Raw genomic sequence first — 26,430 nt, forward strand, 5'->3', positions numbered from 1 at the left:
ATAATCGCTTCCCACGATCTCTGACGGCCGCATCACCTACCATAGTCTCTGACAGCCATTCATAGGATGATATTGCTCCTACTAACACCTATTGTCATCATCACAACAGAAAAGATCTCCTCACCATTAATGAGAGGAACAGTACCCCTGAAGCTGGATATATATACCTTCGCACGAAGAAGAAAGGGGATCTCCTGGTAACCTCTTGATACCTAGAAAAAAGCCAACTGATTGATATATCTCTTTCTCACCATGGCTAATAAAACCATCGGAGGGTGCGTCCGGACACTCTGTCCGGATGCCTTTTGCAGGTGCAACCACTGAATCAAGAACCCCTTGTGTGTTGAGAATCACGTGTCCATCCATATAGCAGCAACGTGGACCATCGGACACGCGAGGCGACAACATTGGCGCCGTCTGTGGGAAACTTTTACTTTTTATTTTGATTCAGTCACTGGCAAAGATGGCCACACCTTCCCAAAGTCGATCATCTGGTAGAGAGGAAGAAGATAATCACGAATGGCGTCAAGCCATCGAAAAAAGACAGTTGGCAAGCGAAAAACAGCTAAAAGCTCTCCTCCAGGAGACGGAGAGGTTAAGGGAAGAAAACGCTGTGTTACGCATTCAAGCCTCAACATCAGGACCTCCTCGTCGTCAGCGCTCAAAAGGCCAGGTGGCAAACTCAAAGCCAGAGCCAGAATCAATATATCCTGGGTCAACAGGAGCTATCCCAGGAACGTACAACGCAAGGCCCCATGAGCCACGCACACCCATGCCTCGAGCTCCCCGTGAGGAAAGCTCAGATTCCACTCATTTCTCAGCAAAAAGACAGCGTGATAGAAAATCACAGTTGTCAAGTTCTATGCGCGCAAGACTAGGCCCACAAGAGCCTGGGAGATCAAGGCCACCAGCAGCCACAACCCGGGCGCCACGCCCCGATCCTATGATCGCTCCCATGGTGCAGAACGTACCTCCGCATCGTGACCCCATGGTCACCCTAGCGATGCGGAACGTTCATTCACACCTAGCGGAACGACCAGCCGGGAGAAACCTCCCAAACGAGCCACCCATTGGCTCCATCAGCAAAAGGCTGGATGACATGCTCTCCACGCCCTTTTGCTCTCATATCACCCATTACGAGCCCCCAAGAGGATTCCTCGTACCAAAGTTTTCCACATACGATGGGACCAACGATCCCTTCGATCACATCATGCACTATCGACAGCTTATGACGCTCGATATTGGCAACGATGCATTATTATGCAAAGTATTCCCTGCCAGCCTTCAAGGGCAGGCCCTCTCATGGTTTCATCGCCTACCTCCTAACTCTATTGACAATTTCAGGGACCTCTCTGAAGCATTCGTGGGACAGTACTTGTGCTCTGCTCGACACAAGCAGAATATCAGCACCCTCCAGAACATAAAAATGAGAGACAACGAATCCTTGAGGGAATTTGTGAAGCGATTTGGCCAAGCCGTACTCCAAATAGAGGTTTGCAGCATGGATGCTGTCCTACAAATCTTCAAGAGAAGCATTTGTCCGGGCACTCCATTTTTTGAATCACTGGCAAAAAAGCCTCCCACAACGATGGACGATTTGTTCAGACGTGCTAACAAATATTCAATGCTCGAAGATGACGTGCGTGCAGCCACTCAACAAGTTTTGGTTGCCGGACGGGCTTCTAGAGATAATGCGGACAGGCATGCCAAGCCTCCAGACCGTCCAAAACCAGTTGACCGAAGACAGGACGGGCCGAGTCGTCCGAATAGGCCGCCCGCCACACCCCTATCCGTATCATACGAAAAACTTCTCCCAATGATCCAAGGGTTGTCCGACTTTAGGTGGCCTAGACCCCTCGAAACGGACCCATCCATAAGAGACCGCAGCAAGAAATGCGCCTTCCACAAAGACCATGGTCATACAACAGAGACGTGTCGATCCCTCCAGTATCTAGTTGAAAGGCTCATCAAAGCAGGACATTTAAAACAGTACCTCCGCTCAGATACTGGAGGAAGGGACGTATCTCAGCATCATAACTCTGAGGCCCCGAGGGCCCCAGTCGCCCCCAAGGCTGTGATAAACTATATCAATGGGGGCCCGTCTGACGAGGAATACGATTCCAGGCGTAAAAGGCAGAAATTGCTGCGGGCCGCGTCAATACGCGAGCGCATTAATTCCATCCGGCCGGGTCTTACTGGAGAGGGCCCTCGCCCCATAGATGGGACAATCATTTTCCCACCAGTAGATCCCACCCGGACGCTACAGCCACATCGCGACGCCCTCATCCTCTCTCTAGAAATAGGAGATTTTGATGTAAGACGTATCTTGGTTGATCCAGGCAGTTCAGCCGATCTAGTACAAGCATCAGTCATTGGCCATATGGGACACAGTCTCGCAGGTCTCGAAAACCCCGGACGAATCTTATCTGGATTCAACGGATCATCAACAACATCCTTAGGAGACATTATACTGCCGGTTCGAGCTGGACCAGTCACTCTCAACGTGCAATTCTCGGTGGTGCAAGAATTGTCACCCTTCAATATCATCTTGGGACGCACATGGCTTCACTACATGAAAGCCATCCCCTCCACATATCATCAAATGGTGAGTTTCCTCACCAATGAAGGGCAAACTGACTTGTATGGCAGCCAGTTAGCCGCTCGCCAGTGCTACCAAATAGCACGTGAAGCAGTCGCTAACCAGGAAGATGCATCTCCCCCTGAACCTAGCATTGCGCGCGACCAATAGCAATTATTGGGTCCGGTGGACAAGGATCCCCCGGTAGCAGATCCCTTACAAACAATCCAAATCTCAGAAGAGAATGATCACCTCACAAACATCAGTTCCCTCATGACACAAGAAGAAACCCAGAGCATACAGAATATCCTTCGAAGTAACCATGACATCTTCGCATGGACACATTCGGATATGAAGGGAATTCATCCCTCTATCGCCTCTCACAAGCTTAACGTCTTTCCAGCAGCCAGACCCATTCGACAGAAGATTAGACGATTTCACCCGGATAGACAAAGAGTTATCCAAGAAGAAATTAACAAATTGTTGGAAGCCGGATTCATCAGAGAGGTATATTATCCGGATTGGTTGGCAAATGTAGTAGTGGTACCAAAGAAAGAGGGCAAATGGCGAATCTGTGTTGATTACACCAATCTCAATAATGCATGTCCAAAGGACAGTTTTCCCTTACCGCGGATAGATCAAATTGTGGATTCCACTTCCGGGCAAGGGATGCTCTCTTTCTTGGATGCCTTCTCCGGCTATCACCAAATTCCCATGTCTCCGGATGACGAAGAAAAAACAGCATTCATAACGCCACACGGCCTCTATTGCTACAAAGTCATGCCATTCGGACTCAAAAACGCTGGCGCCACGTATCAAAGATTGATGACTAAAATCTTCAAACCTCTGATAGGCCGCTCGGTCGAGGTATACATTGACGATATCGTGGTTAAAAGCAAAACTCGAGAGCAGCATATCCTCCATTTACAAGAAGTATTTTACCTCTTGCGAAAGTATGACATGAAGCTAAATCCTTCCAAATGTGCCTTTGGCGTGAGTGCTGGCAAATTTCTGGGATTTATGGTCAGCCAAAGAGGCATAGAAGTCAGCCCGGATCAAGTCAAAGCAGTCATGGAGACACCTCCTCCCAGGAACAAAAAGGAGTTACAACGCCTCACAGGCAAGCTCGTTGCGTTAGGACGTTTTATAGCCCGCTTCACTGACGAGTTGCGACCCTTCTTCTTAGCGATACGAAAAGCTGGAACGCAGGGATGGACGGACAATTGCCAAAACGCGTTGGAAAGAATTAAACACTGTCTTATGCATCCGCCCATCTTGAGCAGCCCCATGCCAAAGGAGAAGCTATATATGTATTTAGCTGTCTCAGAATGGGCAATCAGCGCCGTTCTATTCCGCTGCCCTTCGCCAAAGGAGCAGAAACCTGTCTACTATGTCAGCAGAGCTTTGGCAGATGTAGAAACCAGGTATTCAAAAATGGAGCTAACAGCCTTAGCTCTTCGAAGTGCTGCTCAAAAGCTCCGCCCCTATTTTCAAGCTCACCCAGTGATTGTACTGACCGACCAGCCCCTTCGTAGCATTCTACACAAGCCAGATTTAACTGGGCGAATGCTACAGTGGGCCATCGAATTGAGCGAATTTGGAATCGAATTCCAACCCAGATTATCCAAAAAAGGCCAAGTAATGGCCGACTTCGTGCTCGAATATTCACGAAGACCCGACCAGCACCACGAATCAGGTGAACAGGAGTGGTGGACTCTACGAGTTGACGGAGCCTCACGCTCATCAGGCTCTGGAGTTGGGCTCTTATTGCAGTCCCCAACTGGGGAACATCTGGAGCAGGCCATCCGGCTGGGATTCTCCGCGTCTAACAATGAAGCAGAATACGAGGCCATCCTGTCCGGATTGGACCTCGCTCTTGCGCTATCCGTCTCCAAACTCCGAATCTACAGCGACTCGCAACTAGTGGTAAGGCATGTCCAGAAAGAATATGAGGCTAAGGACTCACGCATGGCGCGATACTTGGCCAAAGTAAGAAGCACCTTACAGCAATTCACCGAGTGGACAATTGAAAAAATTAAGCGAGCTGACAACGGGCGCGCTGACGCCTTGGCCGGTATAGCTGCTTCCCTCCCCATCAGAGAAGCCATTCTATTGCCTATCCATGTACAAGCCAATCCCTCTGTCGCAGAAAATTCCACTTGCAACTCCATTAAAGCAAACCAAGCGGATGATCAAGAGTGGACGCATGATATTGCAGAATATCTCCGGACAGGAACTTTACCCGAAGATCCTAAACGAGGGCACAAAATCCGGGTGCAAGCTGCCCGTTTCACCCTGATTGGGGGGCACCTGTACAAGCGATCCTTCACAGGGCCTTATCTTCGCTGTCTTGGGCATTCAGAGGCCCAGTATGTGTTAGCTGAGTTACATGAAGGAGTATGCGGAAATCATACGGGAGGACGATCCCTAGCACATAGAGCTCATTCACAAGGATACTATTGGCCAACAATGAAGAAAGACGCGGCAGCATATGTCCAAAAATGTGATAAATGTCAAAGATACGCTCCCATTCCACATATACCATCAATCGCATTAAAATCGGTCTCAAGCCCATGGCCTTTCGCGCAGTGGGGCATGGACATAGTGGGACCCCTCCCAGCAGCACCCGCCCAAAAGAAATTCCTTCTTGTCGCCACTGATTACTTCAGTAAATGGGTAGAAGCTGAAGCATATGCAAGCATCAAAGATAAAGATGTTACCAAGTTCGTATGGAAGAACATTGTTTGCCGTTATGGGATTCCCCAAATCATCATAGCTGACAACGGTCCACAATTTGACAGCATTGCATTCAGGAATTTCTGTTCGGAATTGAATATCCAGAATTCATACTCCACGCCACGTTATCCTCAAAGCAATGGCCAGGCGGAAGCCACAAACAAAACTCTAGTCAATGCCTTGAAGAAAAGGCTGGAGCGAGCCAAAGGGAAGTGGGTGGAGGAACTACCCGGCGTCCTGTGGGCCTATCGGACCACACCCGGACGACCAACAGGAAATACTCCTTTTGCCCTCACATATGGAATGGATGCAGTCATTCCCACTGAAATAGGTCTTCCTACTATCCGGACTGATGCAGCAAAGCAAAAAGATGCCGACACGGAACTAGGAAGAAATTTGGACTGGGCAGACGAAGTCAGAGAAAGCGCATCCATCCGGATGGCAGATTATCAACAAAGAGCATCAGCGCATTACAATCGAAAAGTCAGGCCCAGAAACTTCAAAAATGGTACGCTAGTACTTAGAAAAGTTTTTGAGAATACTGCTGAAGTAGGCGCAGGAAAATTCCAAGCCAATTGGGAGGGACCCTACATAGTGTCTAAGGCAAATGAAAATGGAGCCTATCATTTACAAAAGCTAGATGGCACTCCGTTACTCAGACCATGGAATGTGTTTAATTTAAAGCAGTATTATCAGTAGAAAGTGTACACAAGTGCAAATGAGAAAGAAGTAAGTTTTATTGATATGAGTAAATGTAAATTACAAAGAGACATCCGGACCACAAAAATATACAGAAGGAAAAATTACAGCAGAAAAATTGCAAGAAGATATAAACTATCGGGGAGCAGGTTTCTCATGGAGCTTCTTTTCTTCACTTGGAGGAATTGAAGGGGTATCTCGCTTTATACCGTTCTTCTTCATGCAGCAGCGATACCCAAAGATAAATGTATCATCCACTTGTCTCTGGTAATCCGCTGCAAGTTCCTCCCTTTCCACAGCAAACTCCCGTTCAAGTTCCTCTTTTTGCACATCCAGACGCAGCTGCAAGTCTTCCTTCTGTTTCTTTTCATTCAAAACTTCTGTCCGGAGTCGACTCAATTCATCCCTTAGCCGGGCTGCCTCACCCTCCGCCTCATGAAGGCGGCCCGCAGTTGATTCTTCTTGACCCTTTGCCTCAGCCAACTCCACCCGGAGGGCTTCATTTTCCTCTCGCATGGTGGATAGACTGGCCTCAGCCTCCTCCATTCTCAGACGCAGTTGATTTTCAATCTCTTGGTGCCGAGAGGAGAAGGTCCTCATATAGTCTGCGGTCTGCAGCAGCTGAGTAAAAAGAGCGTGTTGTTGAGACATGCTGCGGAGGCCCCTCACCAGCTAACACACAAACAAGAAAAGCAAAAACATAAATCATACTACAACAAACACATCAGTGCAACAAAAAGTCAAAAAGCAAAAACACAAGACAACGGCGTACCGTTTCTATCATATCAAACATCTTAGCAGAGGGCTTGATGGCTTTCCAGTCAGGAGTAATCTGCTTTAACTTAGCTTCCAACTCCGCGTAGCTGAAAGGGCTAGCGGGAGCGGCATCATCAGCAGATTGCTCCTCGGATGAGGAAGGAGAGGGTAGCTCGTGTCCCGAAATCGGAGCCCCCATATTTTCGTCCGGGCACATAGGTCCGGATGCATCCTCAGCCGGAATTATTGCCGGAACGGCTGAGGTCTCAGTAGCCATCTCCACCTCGCCTCCATCCGGATGAGCGTCATGGGCAGAAGCGCAACTAATTTCAATCTCTTGCTGCCGCTCTTGAAGCCGCTCAAAGAGTCCGGACTGTAGATCGCGCGTCAAACGCGGCTTCTTGAGGGGAGGCTCTTTCACCAGGACTATAGCCAGGCGATCCGGGTCGTCGGAAGGCTGACTTTGGCTTTCTGCCCCCGCTTCCTCCAACGGGGCCGTTTCAGCTGCATCCGGATTGAGGTTGCCCGGATGGTTGATAGATGCAGCTTCCTCAGCCACGTTGGCTAGACGCGCAGCCGCGATTAAGGAGGGACCTGAGTGATTCAACCCCGACATGCGCCCGGGGCCGCTTGAGATAGAATGCGGAGCAGCATTTACTGGCTCCTCTATCATTACTTCCCCCTCATAGGTAGTTTGTGGAGGAGGAAACTCCTTGGGAGGAGTGGGTTCCTTCGCATCCTTCCCATGCTTCTTCACCAGCTTCCCCCTTTTTCCTGAAGTTTTCTTCGGAGGGGAGTCCGGACCCCGCTTCTGCCCGGGAGCCTTCCGGATAGTGCCTTCAGTCTTTTTCTGATCTCTATCCTCCAGGAGCTTTCGCCGCCTTTCAGCGTCAGCTTCTTTAGCTTCCTGATAGAGGGGGAGCTCTTTCACTGTATAATGCTCCCCAGGCACTATCTCATCCTTTGCCAATTTCCTAGGAAGGATGTTGATAACATATTCCTGGGGCTCCCGGACGACCTCTGTCAAATTCCGCGCCGAGAGCAATGTTTTGTAGGCCCTCTCCTTGGGATCTATTTCAAATAATTTGCAGACACAGGCAAAGGATGCCTTTTCCACCCAATCCACAAGGTGGCCCCTCAATTCCAAACCTGCATTGTCAGCAACAAAAGGTGAGAATTCCGCCCGGAAAGATCAGAAAAAATCAGCAAAGCAAAATCTAAAAAAAAAAAAAAAAAAAAAAAAAAAAAAAAAAAAAAAAAAAAAAAAAAAAAAAAAAAAAAAAAAAAAAAAAAAAAAAAAAAAAATATCGCAAAACAAGATTACCCGGAACTTTTAGGGTATAATTCGGAGAAAAAGGCCTCGACGGATGCTGCGATAGCCCCGCCCATCCACCCCAGACTGCCACCAGCCCCTTCGCCCCTCCCTTTGTCGAATCTGGCAGTTCTGTCACCATTTGAAGGGAGGGCAGGTGAGCGGACACACTGAAGATATCATTCTTTGCTTTCTTCAGGGAATAGACAAAGAACACTTCCAGTAGCGTCAGGTCGAGGCTGTACAGCATGTTGATGATGCTGCATCCCATCAGCACCCGGACAAGGTTGGGGTGAATAAAGATGGGGGGAATTTGAGAGAAGTGGAGGAATTCCTTGAACAACGCCGGCAGAGGGAACCGGAGCCCCGCGTTGAATTGTTCCTTTGTGAAGAGGATAGCGTTTTTTCCACCTTTCTCAGTAGGCATAGCCGCCTCCTCGTTCACCAGGTCTATCAATACGTCATGGGGGATCAGGAATCGCTCCCGGAACTCCTTCGCATTTAATTTGTCTATCGCCTTTTCGCTAGCCTCGCTGACCCGGACAGACGAAACAATCTTTTTTGGAGCCATTTCTTACCACAAAGCCAAAGCAAAATCTACACGCAAAAACAATGCAAATGGTTCAGACCAAGCAATCAGAAAATACACAAACCCTAACTCAAAGCCGTCAGAAAAACCCCTCAAAAACCCCTCCAAACAACAACAAAGTACCAACATTCAACAACAATTGCGAACGACTCGTCCAAAACAATGCCCAAGCAAGCCAGAAAGCAAGTATAAAGAACCAGCAAACGCAACCAAAGGAACGGCAGTAGCAAAGAGATACGTACCAAATACAGCACCGAAGAAGAAGAACGGGTACCGCCTTGATACGAAATCACCAGCAGCAAACCAACAAAGTTGCGATACAAAAGCACTGGTACAAAAGAGCTTTCGGAGTCTTTTTTTTTCTTTTCTCAGAAAAGCAAAGGGCGTAGAAAAAGCAGTAAGAAGAAAGACTCTCAAGAGAATGCAGTAGGAAAAAATACAAAAAGAGGTACAGTACCCTATTTATAGCAGGACAGCCCCTCGGAAAGCCAAACCAACAGCCATGTTATCATTGAAACGACATATTGTCTGGGGATACGCAGGGTCGGCGGCTCGTCATAAAAAATGCCTTTTTGGCTTCCGCACCCCCACTCGCCACGTGGCCCAGTCAGACGAAGAGACTTCTTCAGTTTTCAAAAGCCAGTTATTTTTAACCCGCCCATTTTTTGGGCAAAATAGGCAAGTTAAAAAGGGGGGCAATGTAGGGACCCCTCCCCTTGGGAAACACGTGGCACGCGGCTCATAGTGACGCGTGGCACGTGTTATCAGCCGGACCATCATTATCCGGATTCCCCTATCAGCCGGACCATCATTATCCGGATTCCCCTAAGGATATGCATGGTATAGACATCCTATCCGGACCGCCTCAAGGAAAGGCAAACGACGTTTCATCTTCTCCTATCCAAGGAAGAGCAAACGACGCTGGCAGAGCGTACACATCCGGATAGTCTCCACAACACATCCGGATAGTCAGCATGAGCCATCCGGATATAAATCTTCTGGATGGTCAATTAAAGTAAAGCGAGTCTTACACGCAACCGCAACAAGCAGCCATGGTCCACATCCCATCACCTGCAGAATGAGAAGACAAGAGGAAGTGACAGCAAGTCACTTCCCACGATCATTCTGCATAATCGCTTCCCACGATCTCTGACGGCCGCATCACCTACCATAGTCTCTGACAGCCATTCATAGGATGATATTGCTCCTACTAACACCTATTGTCATCATCACAACAGAAAAGATCTCCTCACCATTAATGAGAGGAACAGTACCCCTGAAGCTGGATATATATACCTTCGCACGAAGAAGAAAGGGGATCTCCTGGTAACCTCTTGATACCTAGAAAAAAGCCAACTGATTGATATATCTCTTTCTCACCATGGCTAATAAAACCATCGGAGGGTGCGTCCGGACACTCTGTCCGGATGCCTTTTGCAGGTGCAACCACTGAATCAAGAACCCCTTGTGTGTTGAGAATCACGTGTCCATCCATATAGCAGCAACGTGGACCATCGGACACGCGAGGCGACAACACTGCACACTTGCTCGAATTTTTTATATGATAAAGGGTGATATACCTTCTTTCTTCCTATAGTAGAGGGTGATGTACCTTCTTCCTATTGTTTGGACTTGGTAATATCTTGCAAATTTGAACACCCTTGGGTGTACAAAATCTAAAAGCCCATTTTTGGGGAGATGGTAACTAGTTCGCTTGTTAGAGAATATTTTAAATTTTGGAAGCATTTGTATAAAAGCACATTTGAAGGAAATGATAGTTAGTTTACGTGTTAGACAATGTTTTGAACTTTGGAAGCATTTGGAGGTGATTATAGATAAAGTGCGTTTGGTAGTGATTTTAAAAAGTGTTTCTAACTTTTCTAATACTTGAAAAATTAAAATTTCTTAGAGTTTGTTTGGTAATAATTCTAGGAAACGCTTTTAATATTTTTAATACTTGAAATTTTTTATCATTTAACTATTAGAATGATTAAAAATATTTTTTTAGAATCACTATCAAACACACTCTTAGTGTTACAAATGTTAAAAACACTTTTTAAAATCACTACCAAACACACTTTTAATTCACTTGTTTTAAAATGTTTTGAATTTTGGAAGTTTGAAGATGATCAGTAATTTCTCCAAGGTGGAGATTTGTTGGTTTTTTTTTTTTTTAAGAAAGCAATACTTATAAAAGGTGCATAGAACTAATTTCCAAAAAGCTTCCAAGAAATAAATTCTGGAATTCTATCTCACAATAAGAACTTAGCTAATGATCAACTTCTTTGAACATATCCTCTTGCTTTACTACAAGATACAAATGCCTTGTCAAGTGAAAAAGGGTTGTACTTCACTGGAAGCTGTATTATTATCTGTTTCCTGATGTTTATTACTGTGTTGATCTTTCCTTATATAAAGTAATGAACTGGAACTCACATGCTCTATACATTTCAGCTTTAATACTTGATGTGTTCTCTAATGTAGCCTTGTTGAAAACAGGAAAGTAAAATAGTTCTGTTATTAAATGAAACCAACAACACTTTTGAAAGCTCTGGAAGAGCTCATATGCTGGTTGTGCAAGTCACTGACCTTCTATTCCAAGATCCACCAATTTAAACTATTGGAAGTTGCATGAACTAAAGGTATATCCTTGTTGTATTTGTTGAACTTACCCAAATTTCTTAGGGTGAGTAACTTATAAGAAGACCAAACTATTTTGTAGGATTTTACACCTAAATACAATTGCAAACTCTTGTCAATATCGTAGTTCTGATATACTTTCGTAATCATTTTGTTCTGTCTTATCTTTGAAGTCCTTAGCTTTAGAAATAGGCCATCTTTATTCAGTTCATAACCATAAATAAGTTTTAGTAATTTTATAAAATTTAAGACTATATTTGGTTCCCATAAAATTTGAGGAAAAATATAAGGAAAAGAACATACAAAGGAAAAACAGAAGGAAAACAAAAAATATATTAAAAATCGATAAATTATTTTTATTTATTACTTCAAACTCATTTTGCTTATTTTAACTCATTGATATAAAGATTAAATAATTTAAAAATACATAAGTTTTTAACTAGTTTTAATTATATTTAATTTTTATTTATATTTTTCATAAGACAACCAAACATCAAAAAGTCATTTTCATTTACATTTTTTTTTCGTTCCTTAATATTTTCCGAGAACAAAATATAACCTAAATATCTATTAAAATTTAGTAATCCTTTTTTTTTTTTTTTGAGTTTTTTCTCCTTGTACTAATCGGTAAAGAAAATATTGTTATGATTTCTTGAATCCGATAATAAAGGAACTTCTCTTGCTATCAACGATTCTCCCTTGGTGTCACATAGATAAACATAGTGAATCAATCTCTCAACAAAAACCGTTTGGCTTAGTTTACACAATTAAGTTTTCTATTTTTCTAGAAACCCAACCAATGATGTATGGAAAGACAGTGAGCCAAGTCAAAAAGCAAAAATGAAACCATTTAACGAAAGATTTCCTAAATCAGGATCTCCAACACATTCATAATCATCACAACAAAAAAACCTCAATGTAATAATGAAAACACAAAAGCAAATCATATTTAATATACCAAAAAACACCCATGGAAATGTTGTCTAGTCAAGTGGCATTCATGTGATTTACAATTTTTTTTTTCCCTTTTTTTGATGAAGTCACATTCGTTGTTGTTGGTCAATTCTTTGATTTACAATTTACAATTCTTTGATTGAAAAATTGTCATAGTAACAAAGATATGGTAATATGAAAATTGATGTTAATGTGGACCCGTATATTGCTTGATGCGTTTCCACTCAATGGCGTGACTCGATTTTTGAAAAAGTGATGAGATGATGTCAAGTGGAAAATATCACAATTAGTAAAAGAATAATGTCACAAGATAGATCGCAAAACGGAACGGATTCGTCAACCAACCATTTTTCATTTCCAGTACAAAGTTCAAAATGCCTCATATAATTTTGAATAGATTGATCAAAATTAGTTTTTCCACAATCCAATGAAAAAGAGCCTTATTGCTACCTAACCAGGATATCTCGTTTGCTTCTCAAGGGCATGTTATGGGTCCTTTAACTTTGGAAAACATTCAATGACTTCAACCGTATTCCAAGATGTTTTTAAGCATTAATAATAAGTAGGTGGACCTGAAAGTAATGTGAAACTGGATTGAGCGTCTTAAAATGCAGCTTATGATTTACATGATGCAACCAGGTATCACGGGATAAAGGAACAGCTTTCGGCCAAATACAAAGGTTTGATCAGATTAGAATAAGGGCAGTGTTTTGACGATTTCTCCTATGAGGCATAATTAATTGCAGAGCATGTGTCATCATCATGTAACCACTCTCGCATTAGCCAGCCAATCGGTCGAGTAATTCAAACCAAAATGAACCTGCTGCCATGTATGAACGGAAATTGATTTCAAAGTCATTGAGATTCTCTGTGTTATATAATAATAATAGTGGAGGGATGCTTTACCAAGTATCCTTTAAACAACACCATTGTGGGTCTTCCTCTTCCTCTTCTCCATGTGCAAACAACCACCATAAGACTTAAAAAAATATGAAAATTAATGTTAGTAAAAGAATAATGACATAAGATAGTGTCGTTATGACACAAGTAAATTTGAGGGTATACCCCACACGTCATCTATTTGTTAATTGAATTTCATAAACAAATTTCTTTGGACCACATTTCATTGACAAATGAGGGCTATTGCGTGTTGGAAACCATCATCCACCGGCCTTCCACTTGCCTCGCTTTCTTTTCCTTCTTTTTTCTCTTTTCCTTCTTTTTTCCCCACTTGTTTACTTTTTAAATTTAAATAGTTAGCATCGGAAACTCATCCCTCCAAAAACAATCTCAATTTCCATCCAACATTCGAATTTCTCTTTGGTTTTGGCCCAAGAATGTTTACACCTTCTCTTCTAAGTCTTATTGCTTCCATAGCGAGGTTATCTCCATTGCTTGTTAAAGGGATCTTACGTACGGTTCCTTGCCTTCAAGGATGACTTAGAAAAACTTTCAACTACCATAATCATAATACAGAAATGTTAGGAAGTGTCCCAAATTTCAAAGTAGTAAAGATTCATTTTTCTGTAAAGAATATTTCCTAAGTTAATTTATTATTATAATATTATATTTTCTTATAGAATAAGGAAGATTGTTGGAAATATCTCTACAAATATTCTAGATTTTGAGGGGAAAAAGTCATGAGATGGAGATATACTTATAAATACTAAATGAGATGGATAAAGATGTGAGGGAGAACGAGAGATACCTAATGGAGTGAGGATCTCATGGTAGAGTATGGATACAAGGAGTGGGGAAATATGAGATGTTTCGGGAACCCAATAGTAATACTAGTTTTATCCTCTATAATGTTCTTTATTGTATACTGAAAAAATTATTTCTCATCCGTGGATGTAGGCATGTTTGGTTTAATCACGTTAAAACCTTATGCACTGTATGTGATTATATTTATCTTTGTGTTCTTTATCTAATGTTGTTTGCATTAAAGTTTCTGCTAACACAACTAGAAATATACTTTTTTTTGCCATCTATAACATATATATATATATAATCAATCAAATGATATCATGTTTCATACTTTCATAAATTTCATTGTTCATACTTTAATTTCATTTATTTGTACATTTGTACTTTAATATCATTTGTTTATACCCTTATTTTATAATCTAAATCTTACATTACATGCTCAAATATTTGAATTTTTTATTCCATAGATACTACTATGGTACCTAACCTTACCTTAACATTTTTCAAAAATTAATAATAGCAAAAGAATAATATCATAAGAAAAGTTTCATTGTGACAATTAAACTAGTGGATATACCCCACACGTCATCGAGTATGGACCACATTTCATTAACAAATGAGGGCTATCGTGTGTTGCATAAACCAAATGGTATTATTGTAGTATGTGGCTCATATTGGAGAAAAAAAAAGGGGCAAATGCCGGAGCGTAGTGGAGTGGAACGGAGAGTAGCGAATTGTAACCCTAATTTGATACCTAGTGAAAATCCTCTTTTCCCTGTTCCTGTGGATGTAGGCAATTAGCCGAACCACGTTAAATTTGCGTGTTCTTCTTTCTCGTTTTTCAATTTTTCGCCATTAATCGTTGCACGGATTCCAACAGGTATCTAGACGGCAAACCATCAGGCATCAGGCATCATCCACTGGTCTTCCACTCTCCTTGCTTTCTTTCCTTTTTCCCCACCGTTTTTATTTTTCAAGCATACTCTACGCATATAACAAAGCATCATCTGTGGATAGTTAGCATCCGAAACTCATCCCTCCATAAACAGTCTCGATTTCCGTCCAACATTTGAATTTCTCCTTAATACGGTTGGTTTTGGCCAAATAATGGAACCAGTTTCTCTTGTAATCCTTATTTCTTCCATAGCGAGGTTAATACCGTTGCTTGTCAAAGGGATCTTATGGTTACGTGCCTTCAAGGATGACTTGGAAAAACTTTTAAGAACCTTAAGGATAATCCAAGATATCCTTACAAACATGGATGAAGAGCAATTGGACCTGGATGTGATGCAAAACTGGATTAAAGATCTTAAAGATGCAGCTTACGATGCAGAGGACTTGGTGGACAGACTGGCAACCGAAGCTTATCTGAGGCAGGACCAGGTATCGCTCCCCCGAGGTATGGATTTCCGCAAAATAAGGAGCCAATTTAACACAAAGAAACTCAACGAAAGGTTTGACCATATTAGAAAAAATGCAAAGTTCATACGATGTGTTGTTCCAACTGAGGGTGGCTGGACTTCCATACCCGTCCGACCGGATATGTCTACTGAGGGTGGCCGGACTTCCATATCCTTTCCACCGGATATGTCTACTATTGTTGGTAGGGAAGACGATAAGGAGAAAATAGTAGACATGTTGCTAGATAGCAACTACGACACAGAAGTTGGCATTCCAGTCATTCGCATAGTTGGGATGACGGGTATGGGAAAAACAACACTTGCTCAACTGGTCTACCTTGACGCTAGGGTAGTGAAACGTTTTAAGGAAAACAGAATATGGGTTTGTGTCACCGTGAATTTTGACCTCTCTAGGATTCTTAGAGATATCATGATGAGGTCTAATCCTAACATAAACCATACAAATTCATCCCTCAACCAGTTATGTGAGGATTTTCAAAAATTTGTACGTGGAAAATGTTTTTTACTCGTTCTAGATGATGTCTGGACTGATAATGATGAGGAATGGAAGAGGCTTCTAGATCTCCTACGGGAAGGGGCAAAGCAGAGTAGAGTTCTGGCCACCAGTCAAAAGACTGAAGTTTGCCATGTCCAGTACATGCAAATTACTCACAACTTGAACTTTTTGTCGTACAACGACTGCTGGTCTTTGTTTCAACGAACTGCATTTGGACAAGACCATTGTCCATCCCAACTAGTCGAATCTGGAACCAGAATCGTCCGCAAGTGTCAGAATTTGCCTTTGGCAGTAAAGGCAATGGGAAGCTTTCTGGGCCGCAATCTTGATCCAAAAAAATGGCGAAAAATCTCAGAACTTGACATATGGGAAGCTGAGAAGGGGGAGCCCAAATCTACGAGCCCCAGCATTTTCCCCGCGCTGAAAGTGAGTTATAATCAATGTTTTCAGAACCGGACCGGTGATCGAACCGGAAAAGTTACCGGTTCACGGTTCACTGGTCGGACCGGCGGTCGAACCGCTATCGAACCGCTATTGAACCGGTGACGTCATAAATATATAATTTATATATTATTAAAATTAAAAATAATTATAAAAATTTTAAAATATATATAAATAAATTAAACATCAATAATATTATTTTATATCTTTGATATTATCAAATTAAATCATATTAATATTTTAAATTTTATTAAATGAAATATGTGTAATGTTTAAATGTGAATATATAAAAAAATGAAAATTTAAACTAATTTCATAATTTTTAAAAATATTATATTATTTTTATTTAATATTATAAAAAAATTTAAAATCTAATATGTGTTGTTTTGTTTGGCATATTAGATAAAAAAATACATGTAGCCGGGTGGTGTTTTAGGTGGACTTTGGAATAGGGGTGGTCCAAGGTTCAAACCTTCATGAAGTTTTGTTATGTTTTTTTTCTTTGATATTTAGCAATCCCACATCGGAAAGTAAGAGAAACAAGGAGTCAAATGACTCCTATAAAAGGCTCTTTGCTCAGGATGGTTTTTAGCTTAAAGATGGGCTTGTGGGCGGGCTCAAAACTCAGCCCACATAAAGTGGAATGGGTATGTGGGCTGTGTCATAAGACAGGCCCAACATCCTTTAGTAAATTTCGTTTTAAGTTACATGGAATCCTTGGTAGCATTTTTATTTTGTAATTTTTTTTTAAAGAAAAGTTAAAATCTTTTGAATCAGTCGGTTTTTTTGGAACCGGCCGGTTCGTCCGGTTCACCGGTTGAACCGCCGGTTCGAACGGTTCAACCCCGGTTCGATCTCAATCCGGTCCAAATGATCGGATCGGACCGGAATGGTGACCGGTCGACGGTTGGACCAGTCCGACCGGCCGGTCCGGTCCGACCGGCCGGTCCGGTCCGGTTTTTAAAACATTGGTTATAATCATCTCCCTTCTCATTTAAAGCCACTGTTTTGCTACTGTTCCATATTTCCAAAGGGGTATTCATTCGATAAGAAGGAGTTGGTTCAATTATGGATAGCGGAAGATTTAATCCAGTTCCAAGGACAAAAAAGGATGGAGATTGCAGGTGAATATTTCAATGAGTTGCTAACCAGGTCCTTCTTTCAAAGTCCAGACGTAGACAGGAAAAGGTACAGGATGCATGATCTTTTCCATAATCTGGCACAATCAATTTCTGGTCCCTATTCTTGCCTAGTGAAGGAGGATAACACGCAATATGATTTCTCTGAACAAACTCGTCATGTGTCATTGATGTGTAGAAATGTGGAGAAACCTGTCCTGGATATGATTGATAAATCAAAGAAAGTGCGCACACTTCTACTCCCCAGCAATTATTTGACAGATTTTGGCCAAGCTCTAGATAAAAGGTTTGGCAGAATGAAATACATCCGTGTGTTGGATCTGAGTTCAAGTACAATTCTTGATGTACCAAATTCAATCCAAGAGTTGAAGCTGTTGCGCTATCTCAACCTCTCCAAAACTGAAATCAGAAGTCTCCCCGCCTTCCTCTGCAAACTCCATAATCTGCAAACCCTACTACTGTTAGGGTGTGTTTTTCTTTCAAAATTGCCCAAGAACATTGCCAAGCTAATAAACTTGAGAGATCTTGAACTAGATGAAGTGTTCTGGCACAAAACCACAAAGTTGCCACCAAGAATTGGGAGCTTAACCAGTCTGCATAACTTGCATGCATTTCCAGTTGGGTGCGACGATGGATATGGGATTGAAGAACTCAAGGGCATGGCAAAGCTTACGGGATCATTGCGTATTTCAAACCTTGAGAATGCAGTGAATGCAGGTGAGGCAAAATTGAATGAAAAAGAAAGCCTTGATAAACTTGTGTTGGAATGGAGCAGCCGAATTGCTTCCGCACTAGATGAAGCAGCAGAAGTGAAGGTGCTTGAAGATTTACGGCCCCACTCAGACCTCAAAGAGCTCCACATTTCTAATTTTTGGGGTACCACATTTCCACTTTGGATGACAGACGGGCAGCTCCAAAATCTGGTAACTGTTTCCTTGAAATATTGTGGAAGATGTAAAGCCCTTTCACTCGGTGCGCTACCCCACCTTCAAAAACTCAACATTAAAGGGATGCAGGAGTTGGAGGAACTAAAGCAATCAGAGGAGTACCCATCCCTGGCTTCCTTAAAGATCAGTAATTGCCCCAATCTGACAAAGTTGCCATCCCACTTTCGTAAGCTAGAAGATGTGAAGATCAAAGGTTGCAACTCTCTCAAGGTCCTTGCCGTAACCCCATTTCTGAAAGTCCTAGTACTTGTTGGCAATATTGTTCTGGAAGATTTGAATGAAGCGAATTGTTCCTTCTCTAGTCTCTTGGAATTGAAGATTTATGGTTGCCCAAAGCTGGAGACCTTACCACAAACATTCACACCAAAGAAGGTAGAGATTGGTGGCTGCAAGTTACTGAGAGCTCTCCCAGCCCCAGAGTCCTGCCAACAACTTCAGCACTTACTTCTGGACGAATGTGAGGATGGAACACTAGTGGGCACAATACCAAAGACCAGTTCTCTAAACTCTTTGGTCATTTCAAACATTTCAAACGCAGTCTCTTTCCCAAAGTGGCCTCATCTTCCTGGTCTCAAGGCTTTGCACATCCTTCATTGCAAAGATCTAGTTTATTTTTCCCAAGAAGCATCACCATTCCCAAGTTTGACCTCACTTAAACTTCTGTCCATCCAATGGTGCTCCCAACTTGTAACATTGCCTGATAAAGGGCTCCCCAAATCCCTAGAATGTTTGACTCTTGGTTCCTGCCACAATCTCCAGTCCCTTGGTCCTGATGATGCGTTGAAGAGCCTCACCTCCCTCAAGGATCTTTACATCAAGGACTGCCCCAAACTCCCCTCATTACCGGAGGAGGGTGTTTCTATTTCCCTTCAACATTTGGTAATTCAAGGATGTCCCATACTAGTGGAGCGCTGCACAGAGGATGATGGAGGAGGACCAGATTGGGGAAAGATCAAGGACATAACTGACCGAGAGATTGGTTCCACTGAAGTAACATCATCCCTCGATTTCTCAAACCAAATTCAAGATCACCCAAAAGCATCTTCAACTCGTTGGCATCATCCTTTTGTGAAGTACTGGAAAGGTTAGTATTTGCTATATCCCCGTGGAATTTCATTACTATGAGTAGCATAATTTTCTAGCTCCTTGTCCATCCATTTGGAGATAATGTTTTCCTTTTTTGTCTGTGTGCCCAAACTATAAAAACTGAAAATCATAGGGCCAATTGTCAAATCATCTTCAGATGGTAAGAACTATCAAATCTAAAATGGTTCCAACATTGGAAGTTCGGCTGAAAATAGTGTGATCTGAATTCATTTCGTTTATAGTGACTTTCCTTCCTCAATGATAAACTTCTAGCTACCATTTCATCAGCCTAAAATTTACCAAGATTTTATAATAAAAATGAAGACTTCTCTTCCGTGTGACAGTTGAATCTTGTCAGAAATTATAAAATATATATATATATATATCTTTGATTGCTGCTATTTTTTAAGTGAAGCATCCTTCCAAAGAACATGAATTAAACTTCTTTTTCCCTTGGTTTTATTACCTCTATTGTGCAGAGCAACTAGAAATCTTCAGGGAAATTATCACAACAGCAGAATTTACATGGTTTTCATGCAACAAGAAAGTAAAATGTCCATTTTTTTTTTCTGTCTTTTTCTTTTGACATGCTTGTGCATTTGGGTAGAAAATGAAGATTCATAATGTTTGCAGCAGGAACTTCCGACAGGAATGAGACACTATGAAAATCAAATTTCTTTTGTTCTTGTAGAAATGTATTTAAATAGAAAGTGAAGACATAATAGTTGCAGGAGCAAATTGTAAAGGGAAGGAATCAGCAGAACAATGAAGCTTAGCAAAGTACCGTGGTGCTTCGTGGGCTCAATTATTGATATTTTTCCTTTAGACATGTTTTTGGTAAAACCAAAGATGACAACTGTAGTTCGTAAGAAGATAAATCAAGTTTATAGAAGAGGCTTAGTGCTCATCAATAGAACTATACTTCATAGATGATAACTATTGAACTTTTTTCTTATTCATGTGTGTGGGTAGAAATTGAAAATTCACATCATCTCTAGGGCAAAATTTTAAAAGTGAAGAGCCACAAAAACCATCAAGGATAACAGTGTTCAACAAGTGCTTAGCAATACAATAGCTGTATTTCACAGATGACCATTAATTTTTGTTTTAAACATTTTGGGTAAGAACCAAAGATTCATATTTTTTGCAGGAGGAACTTCTAAAGGCAAGGAACATGCAGAACCATCAAATTTAGCTGAAGAACATCGTAAGTTCATAGAATAATAGCAGTTAATAGTTTAATTATATTTTGCCTCATTCTTTTGGATATGCATTAGGCTGGAAAATCCATATTCATAATTGCTAGATTTGCAACAATGCTACTTCTCTAGGAAATAGCCCAAGATTATGTTTTGCCAAGGGACAGTATTAGCCTTAACATTTAATGTGTTAGGGATTTGATGTTGATCTTAGAAGTAAACCCATGATTGTATTGACTTGAGCTTTGGTGTTCGTTGTGCAAAAACTTATAGATCTATGAAAATATCCAAATATGATACAGAAGAAGAATTACAGAAAAACAAGTCCACAAAAAAACAAAAATTTATGTGATTCAATATTTTGCCTACATCCACAAAATTTATAGATAAACCATTATTATATTTTTCTTTTCATCCTAGACAAAAAAAAAGAAAAAAAAAAAGATTATCATTCAGACTTACAAAGCACAACGAGTGCTCTACAATACAAAAAACACTAGTTGTTGGATTAATCTATTTTCATGGAGATATGAATTTGATTTTAAAATGAATATTCATAACGTTCATAGGAGGAATTTCAAAGGGGAAGGAGCCAAAGAAATTATCAATTTTAGTACAACATAGTGAGTACAGTTTCTTATCATAAGAGTAGTTAATGAATGAACTTTGTTATGTTTTTCTTTTAATCATATCTTTAGATAGAGAGAGAAAATTATCAATAAGATTTGTGTAACATAGTGAGTGATCTAAAATACAAATAACAATTGTTGATTGATTGATGTACTTTCATCGACATATGCATTGTATTTTAAAGTGATTATTCATAATTTTTATTGAGGGAACTTTAAAGGGAGAAAGTCTAAGAAACCATCAATTTTAGTTAGGGATGGCAATGGGACGGGTATGAGATTTTTTGTAAAACCCAGGGCGGGTGTGGGTATTGCCCCATCCCACCCCGTTTACATATAAAATTAATTTTAAAAATAATTTAATTTAAAATTTTATTTCACTATTTTTAATATATAGATAATAATAAAATAAGTTATAAAAAATATAATAATTTTATTATTTATAAAATATATTTATTTTAATATAATTAAAAAAATTTAAAGTAATTTAAAAAAATTATAAAAAAAAAAAACTAAACGGGGGGGCGGGTATGGGAAAGCCTCGTTTAATTTTTTAAACGGGACGGGGATGGGAATTATTTTTAATAAACGGGGCGGGGTTGGGATGGGGGCGACCTGTCCTAACCCGCCCCGTTGTCATTCCTAATTTTAATACAACACAAGGAGTTCTCATTTTTATAATAGAAGTATTTCATAGATGAGACATTGTTATGTTTTTCTTTTTCTATTGTCTTTAGATAGAAAAAGAAGATTATTATTAAGAAAGAGCATAGCGTGTGCTATATAATAGAAATAACAATAGTTGATAGTTTGATCTATTTTCATTGAGATTTGAATTTGATTTGAAAGTGGATATTCATAATATTTATAGGAGGAACTTCAAAGGGGAAGGAACCCGAGACACCATCAATTTTAGTACAACACGGTGAGTGTTCATTGTTATAATAAGAGTGGTTCTATACAATAGTTGATATAAAAAGAAGATTATTATTAAGAAAGAGCATAGTGTGTGTTATACAATAGAAAGACCATCAATTTTCAATTGTCTTTAGATAGAAAAAGAAGATTATTATTAAGAAAGAGCATAGTGTGTGCTATACAATAGAAATAACTATAGTTGATAGTTTGATCTATTTTCACTGAGATTTGAATTTGATTTGAAAGTGGATATTCATAATATTTACAACAGGAACTTCAATGGGGAAGGAACCTGAGACACCATCAATTTTAGTACAACAAGGTGAGTGTTCATTGTTATAATAAGAGTGGTTTTATATAATAGTTGATATAAAAGGAAGATTATTATTAAGAAAGAGCATAGTGTGTGTTATACAATAGAAAGACCATCAATTTTCGATTGTCTTTAGATAGAAAAAAAAAATTATTATGAAAGAGTATAGTGTGTGCTATACAATTGAAATAACAATAGTTGATAGTTTGATCTATTTTCATTGAGATTTGAATTTGATTTGAAAGTGGATATTCATAATATTTACAGGAGGAACATCAAAGGGGAAGGAACCCGAGACACCATCAATTTTAGTACAACACAGTGAGTGCTCATTGTTATAATAAGATTAGTTCTATACAATAGTTGATATAAAAAGAATATTATTATTAAGAAAGAGCATAGTGTGTGTTATACAATAAAAAGACCACCAATTTTCGATTGTCTTTGGATACAAAAAGAAGATTATTATTAAGAAAGAGCATAGTGTGTGCCATACAATAGAAATAACAATAGTTGATAGTTTGATCTATTTTCATTGAGATTTGAATTTGATTTGAAAGTGGATATTCATAATATTTACAGGAGGAACTTCAAAGGGGAAGGAACCCAAGACACCATCAATTTTAGTACAACACGGTGAGTGCTCATTGTTCTTCAAACATCCTATGTTTCCCTACTCCTTATATATACACCTTGAACCATGAGCTCCTCGCTCCATCGGGTGTCACTTATTCTTCCTTACATCTCTATCCACCTCATATAGTCTTTACAAGTCCATCTCAATCGCATAAACTTTTTCCCTAATGACCTAGAATATTTATAGAGATATTCCTAACAACTTTTCTTATTTTATAAGGAATTTTAATATTAAAATGACATAAGAACATAGGTAATATTCGATACAATATTCTTTTCAAAAAAGGAATCCATACTAATTAGGAATTTGAGACATTTTCCAAAAAAGAAAGTGAAGTTTTGTAATCTTTGTAGACAGAACTTTTGACAAGGAGACGCTAGTAACATCTAATTTGGTAGAACAGGGTAAGTACTCAATGACATAATTTTACTTTTAGTCGTGGGTTTAGATAAAAAGTAAAGTTCCATAATCTTTGTAGAAATAACTTTTTGAAGAAGAAAAGCTAGAACCATCAAATTTGGCTAAACATTGTGAGTACTCAATGATATAAGTTTACTTTTATATATATCGGTTTGGACAAAAAGTGAAGTCACATAATCACTGTAGAAAGAACTTTTGATAAAAAGACACTAGAACCATCAAATTTGGCAGAACACGGTGAGTACGCACAACTTGGTAGGTACTCCATGACATAATTTTACTTTTAGACATTGATTTCGATAGAAAGTGAATTTCCATAATTTTTTTAGAAAGAACGTTTGACCCAGAGAGGCTAGAACCATTAGATTTAGCAAAACATGGTGAGTACTCAACGACATAATCTTACTTTTATAGACATTGCTTTGGACAAAAAGTGAAGGTTCATTATCTTTGCAAAAAGAACTCTTTATAAGGAGACGCTAGCACCATCAGAGTTGGCAGAACATGGTGAGTGCTTAACAACATAATTTCACTTTTAAACATTAGTTTGGATAAAAGGTAAAGTTCCACAATCATTGTAGAAGGAACTTTTGACGAGGAGAAGCAAGAACCATCAAATTCTGGAGAACATGGTGAGTACACAATGATATAATTTTACTTTTGTAGAAATTGGTTTAGATAGAAAATGAAGTTTCAGAATTTTTACAAAAAGAACTTTTAAGAGGGAAACGTTAGAACCATCTGATTTGGTGAAATATGGTGAGTACTCAATGGCACAATTTTACTTTTAGACGTTGGTTTAGATAAAAAGTAAAGTTTCATAATCTTTGTAGAAATAACTTTTGACGAAGAGATGCTAGAACCATCAAATTTGGCTAAACATGGTGAGTACTCAATGATATAAGTTTACTTTTATATATATCGGTTTGGACAAAAAGTGAAGTTCCATAATCTTTGTAGAAAGAACTTTTCCTAAAAAGACGCTAGAACCATCACATTTGGTAGAATACGCACAACTTGGTAGGTACTCCATGACACAATTTTACTTTTAGACATTGATTTCGATTGTAAGTGAATTTCCATCATTCTTGCAGAAAGACCGTTTGACATAGAGATGCCAAAACCATCAGATTTAGCAAAACATGGTGAGTACTCGATGACATAATTTTACTTTTATGGACATTGGTTTGGACAAAAAGTGAAGTGTCATAATCTTTATAGAAAGAAATTTTGACAAGGAGACGCTAGAACCATTAGATTTGGCAGAACATGGTGAGCACTCAACAACATAATTGTAGTTTTAAATATTTGTTTGGACAAAAGGTAAAGTTCCATAATCATTGTAGGAAGAACTTTTGACGAGGAAAAGCAAGAACCATCAAATTTGGGAGAGCGATTCACTCTCGACAAGTGGATTCAGTTGGCAGGCTATTCTGCACCGCCAGGAGTCCCTCCCATGGTAGCACCACCAGTGCCCCCACGGCCAGAGCAGGGCGAGCTCCCAACAGAGACCACACCACCAGTACCCACACCTAAGGCTACTTCTACTGCTTCGCCTACGACTCCCACTGTTCCACCAGTCACACCTACTACATTCGAGCCTTCTATCACCATATCGGCTTCAGAGTTTCGCGCCCTGGTTCATACCTTTCAGACACTCACCACCACCCATTCTGCTCTCTTCCAGCAGATGGCTGAGTTGTGTGCCCATCAGGACCAGCAAACTACTATTCTCCGCCAAATTCAGCAGTACCTAGGACTCTTGCCTTCGCCTCAGCCTGACCTTCCCGCATCCTCAGCGCCTATAGCTCCATTTGAGGACACTACACCAGCAGAGGTTCGGATTCCACCACCTCAGGATGAGCCTCCCACAGTCACAGCTACGCTTGTGGAGGCATCATCTCCACCTGAGGCTCCCACTACTTGATCATAGGGCATCTCTTTATCTTATTATATTTCCATATTATATTATTAGAGATTTGTCCTTGTTTTGATGCTTTATAAATTGGGATTGTATGTATTGCCTGATGATATATTATATTGTACTTTACGAGACACTAAGTGCTCTAGTCTATGAGTTACTATTTGTTGTATATAACCTCCTCATGAATTGGTGTACATAATCTAATGAGGTGAAACCATCCTTGAGTTCCAAATCCTTTTATAGTGTGATCAATTGACATATCTTAGTTCACCAAGAGTTAATGTTAAGTTGCACTTAAGGAACTATTATGACTATAGTTTACCTGAACACACATCCTTAGGATACTCTAAGGGGATTCATTATCTCAATCCCATGAGATATCATAGCTAACGGCTTCCATCAATAGTGACCTAATCCATATGGAATATATGTCACTTTAGGATCTCACCCATAGATCAAAGCTACTACTAACTTTGGCACAACAATATAGCAGCTTGGTCAAGTGATGACTACCCGATAGCCTTAAATCATGACTCACCTTAGGTCATGTCTAAGATATAACCATACAAACTAGTGCACACACCATAGGAACCCCATCTCAATGGCCAATATCAATCATCCCTCCAATTAGAAGGTAGTTCACTATAACCTTAAAAGGGTTGCTTAACTCCACAAATTGGTTGTGAATAAATCATCTACTAGCAAGGAATCCATGACTTGGATCTTTCACCCAACTCCCAATTCACCCAAATCATGTACCATGCAAGAGATGCAAGCCTAAATGCTCATAAAGTCTAATACATGGAAAAATAATAGATTAAGGTGAAATGAGAACTTTATTAAATAAATAATAAACTCAAAATCATGTCATTATTTTAAGGGCTCTATC

The 26,430-nt window shown here is 40.2% G+C and overlaps 2 protein-coding genes across 2 annotated transcripts; one reads left to right on the forward strand and one right to left on the reverse strand.

Moving 5' to 3' along the window:
* Positions 1-6,033: 6,033 nt before the first annotated feature.
* On the reverse strand, positions 6,034-9,708 carry LOC132255230 (uncharacterized). Its single transcript, XM_059743277.1, has 4 exons — positions 9,128-9,708; positions 8,094-8,998; positions 6,786-7,918; positions 6,034-6,685 (listed from the first exon to the last, which is right to left on the reverse strand). The coding sequence occupies exons 2-4, from the start codon at positions 8,650-8,652 to the stop codon at positions 6,149-6,151; spliced, it is 2,229 nt and encodes a 742-aa protein (XP_059599260.1). The 5' UTR covers positions 8,653-8,998; positions 9,128-9,708; the 3' UTR covers positions 6,034-6,148.
* Positions 9,709-15,228: 5,520 nt separating this feature from the next.
* LOC100248844 (putative disease resistance protein RGA4) lies at positions 15,229-25,544 on the forward strand. Its single transcript, XM_059743278.1, has 5 exons — positions 15,229-16,314; positions 17,107-17,262; positions 17,363-19,499; positions 24,712-24,762; positions 24,964-25,544. The coding sequence occupies exons 1-5, from the start codon at positions 15,229-15,231 to the stop codon at positions 25,542-25,544; spliced, it is 4,011 nt and encodes a 1,336-aa protein (XP_059599261.1).
* The last annotated feature ends 886 nt before the right edge of the window (positions 25,545-26,430 follow it).

The sequence above is a fragment of the Vitis vinifera genome, chromosome 15 (assembly GCF_030704535.1).
Source record: "Vitis vinifera cultivar Pinot Noir 40024 chromosome 15, ASM3070453v1".
Lineage (NCBI taxonomy): Eukaryota > Viridiplantae > Streptophyta > Magnoliopsida > Vitales > Vitaceae > Vitis > Vitis vinifera.

What these genes read in the sequence shown, in the direction of transcription:
- LOC132255230 (XM_059743277.1), bottom strand. Translation starts at nt 8,652, where the DNA reads ATGGCTCCAAAAAAGATTGTTTCGTCTGTCCGGGTCAGCGAGGCTAGC. An exon ending in TTATACCCTAAAAGTTCCGG is followed by an intron (nt 7,919 to 8,093) that starts GTAATCTTGTTT and finishes CTGACAATGCAG; the next exon opens with GTTTGGAATTGAGGGGCCAC. An exon ending in TGTTTGATATGATAGAAACG is followed by an intron (nt 6,686 to 6,785) that starts GTACGCCGTTGT and finishes TTTGTGTGTTAG; the next exon opens with CTGGTGAGGGGCCTCCGCAG.
- LOC100248844 (XM_059743278.1), top strand. Translation starts at nt 15,229, where the DNA reads ATGGATGAAGAGCAATTGGACCTGGATGTGATGCAAAACTGGATTAAA. An exon ending in TTTTGTGAAGTACTGGAAAG is followed by an intron (nt 19,500 to 24,711) that starts GTTAGTATTTGC and finishes TCATTCTTGCAG; the next exon opens with AAAGACCGTTTGACATAGAG. An exon ending in ATCAGATTTAGCAAAACATG is followed by an intron (nt 24,763 to 24,963) that starts GTGAGTACTCGA and finishes TAATCATTGTAG; the next exon opens with GAAGAACTTTTGACGAGGAA.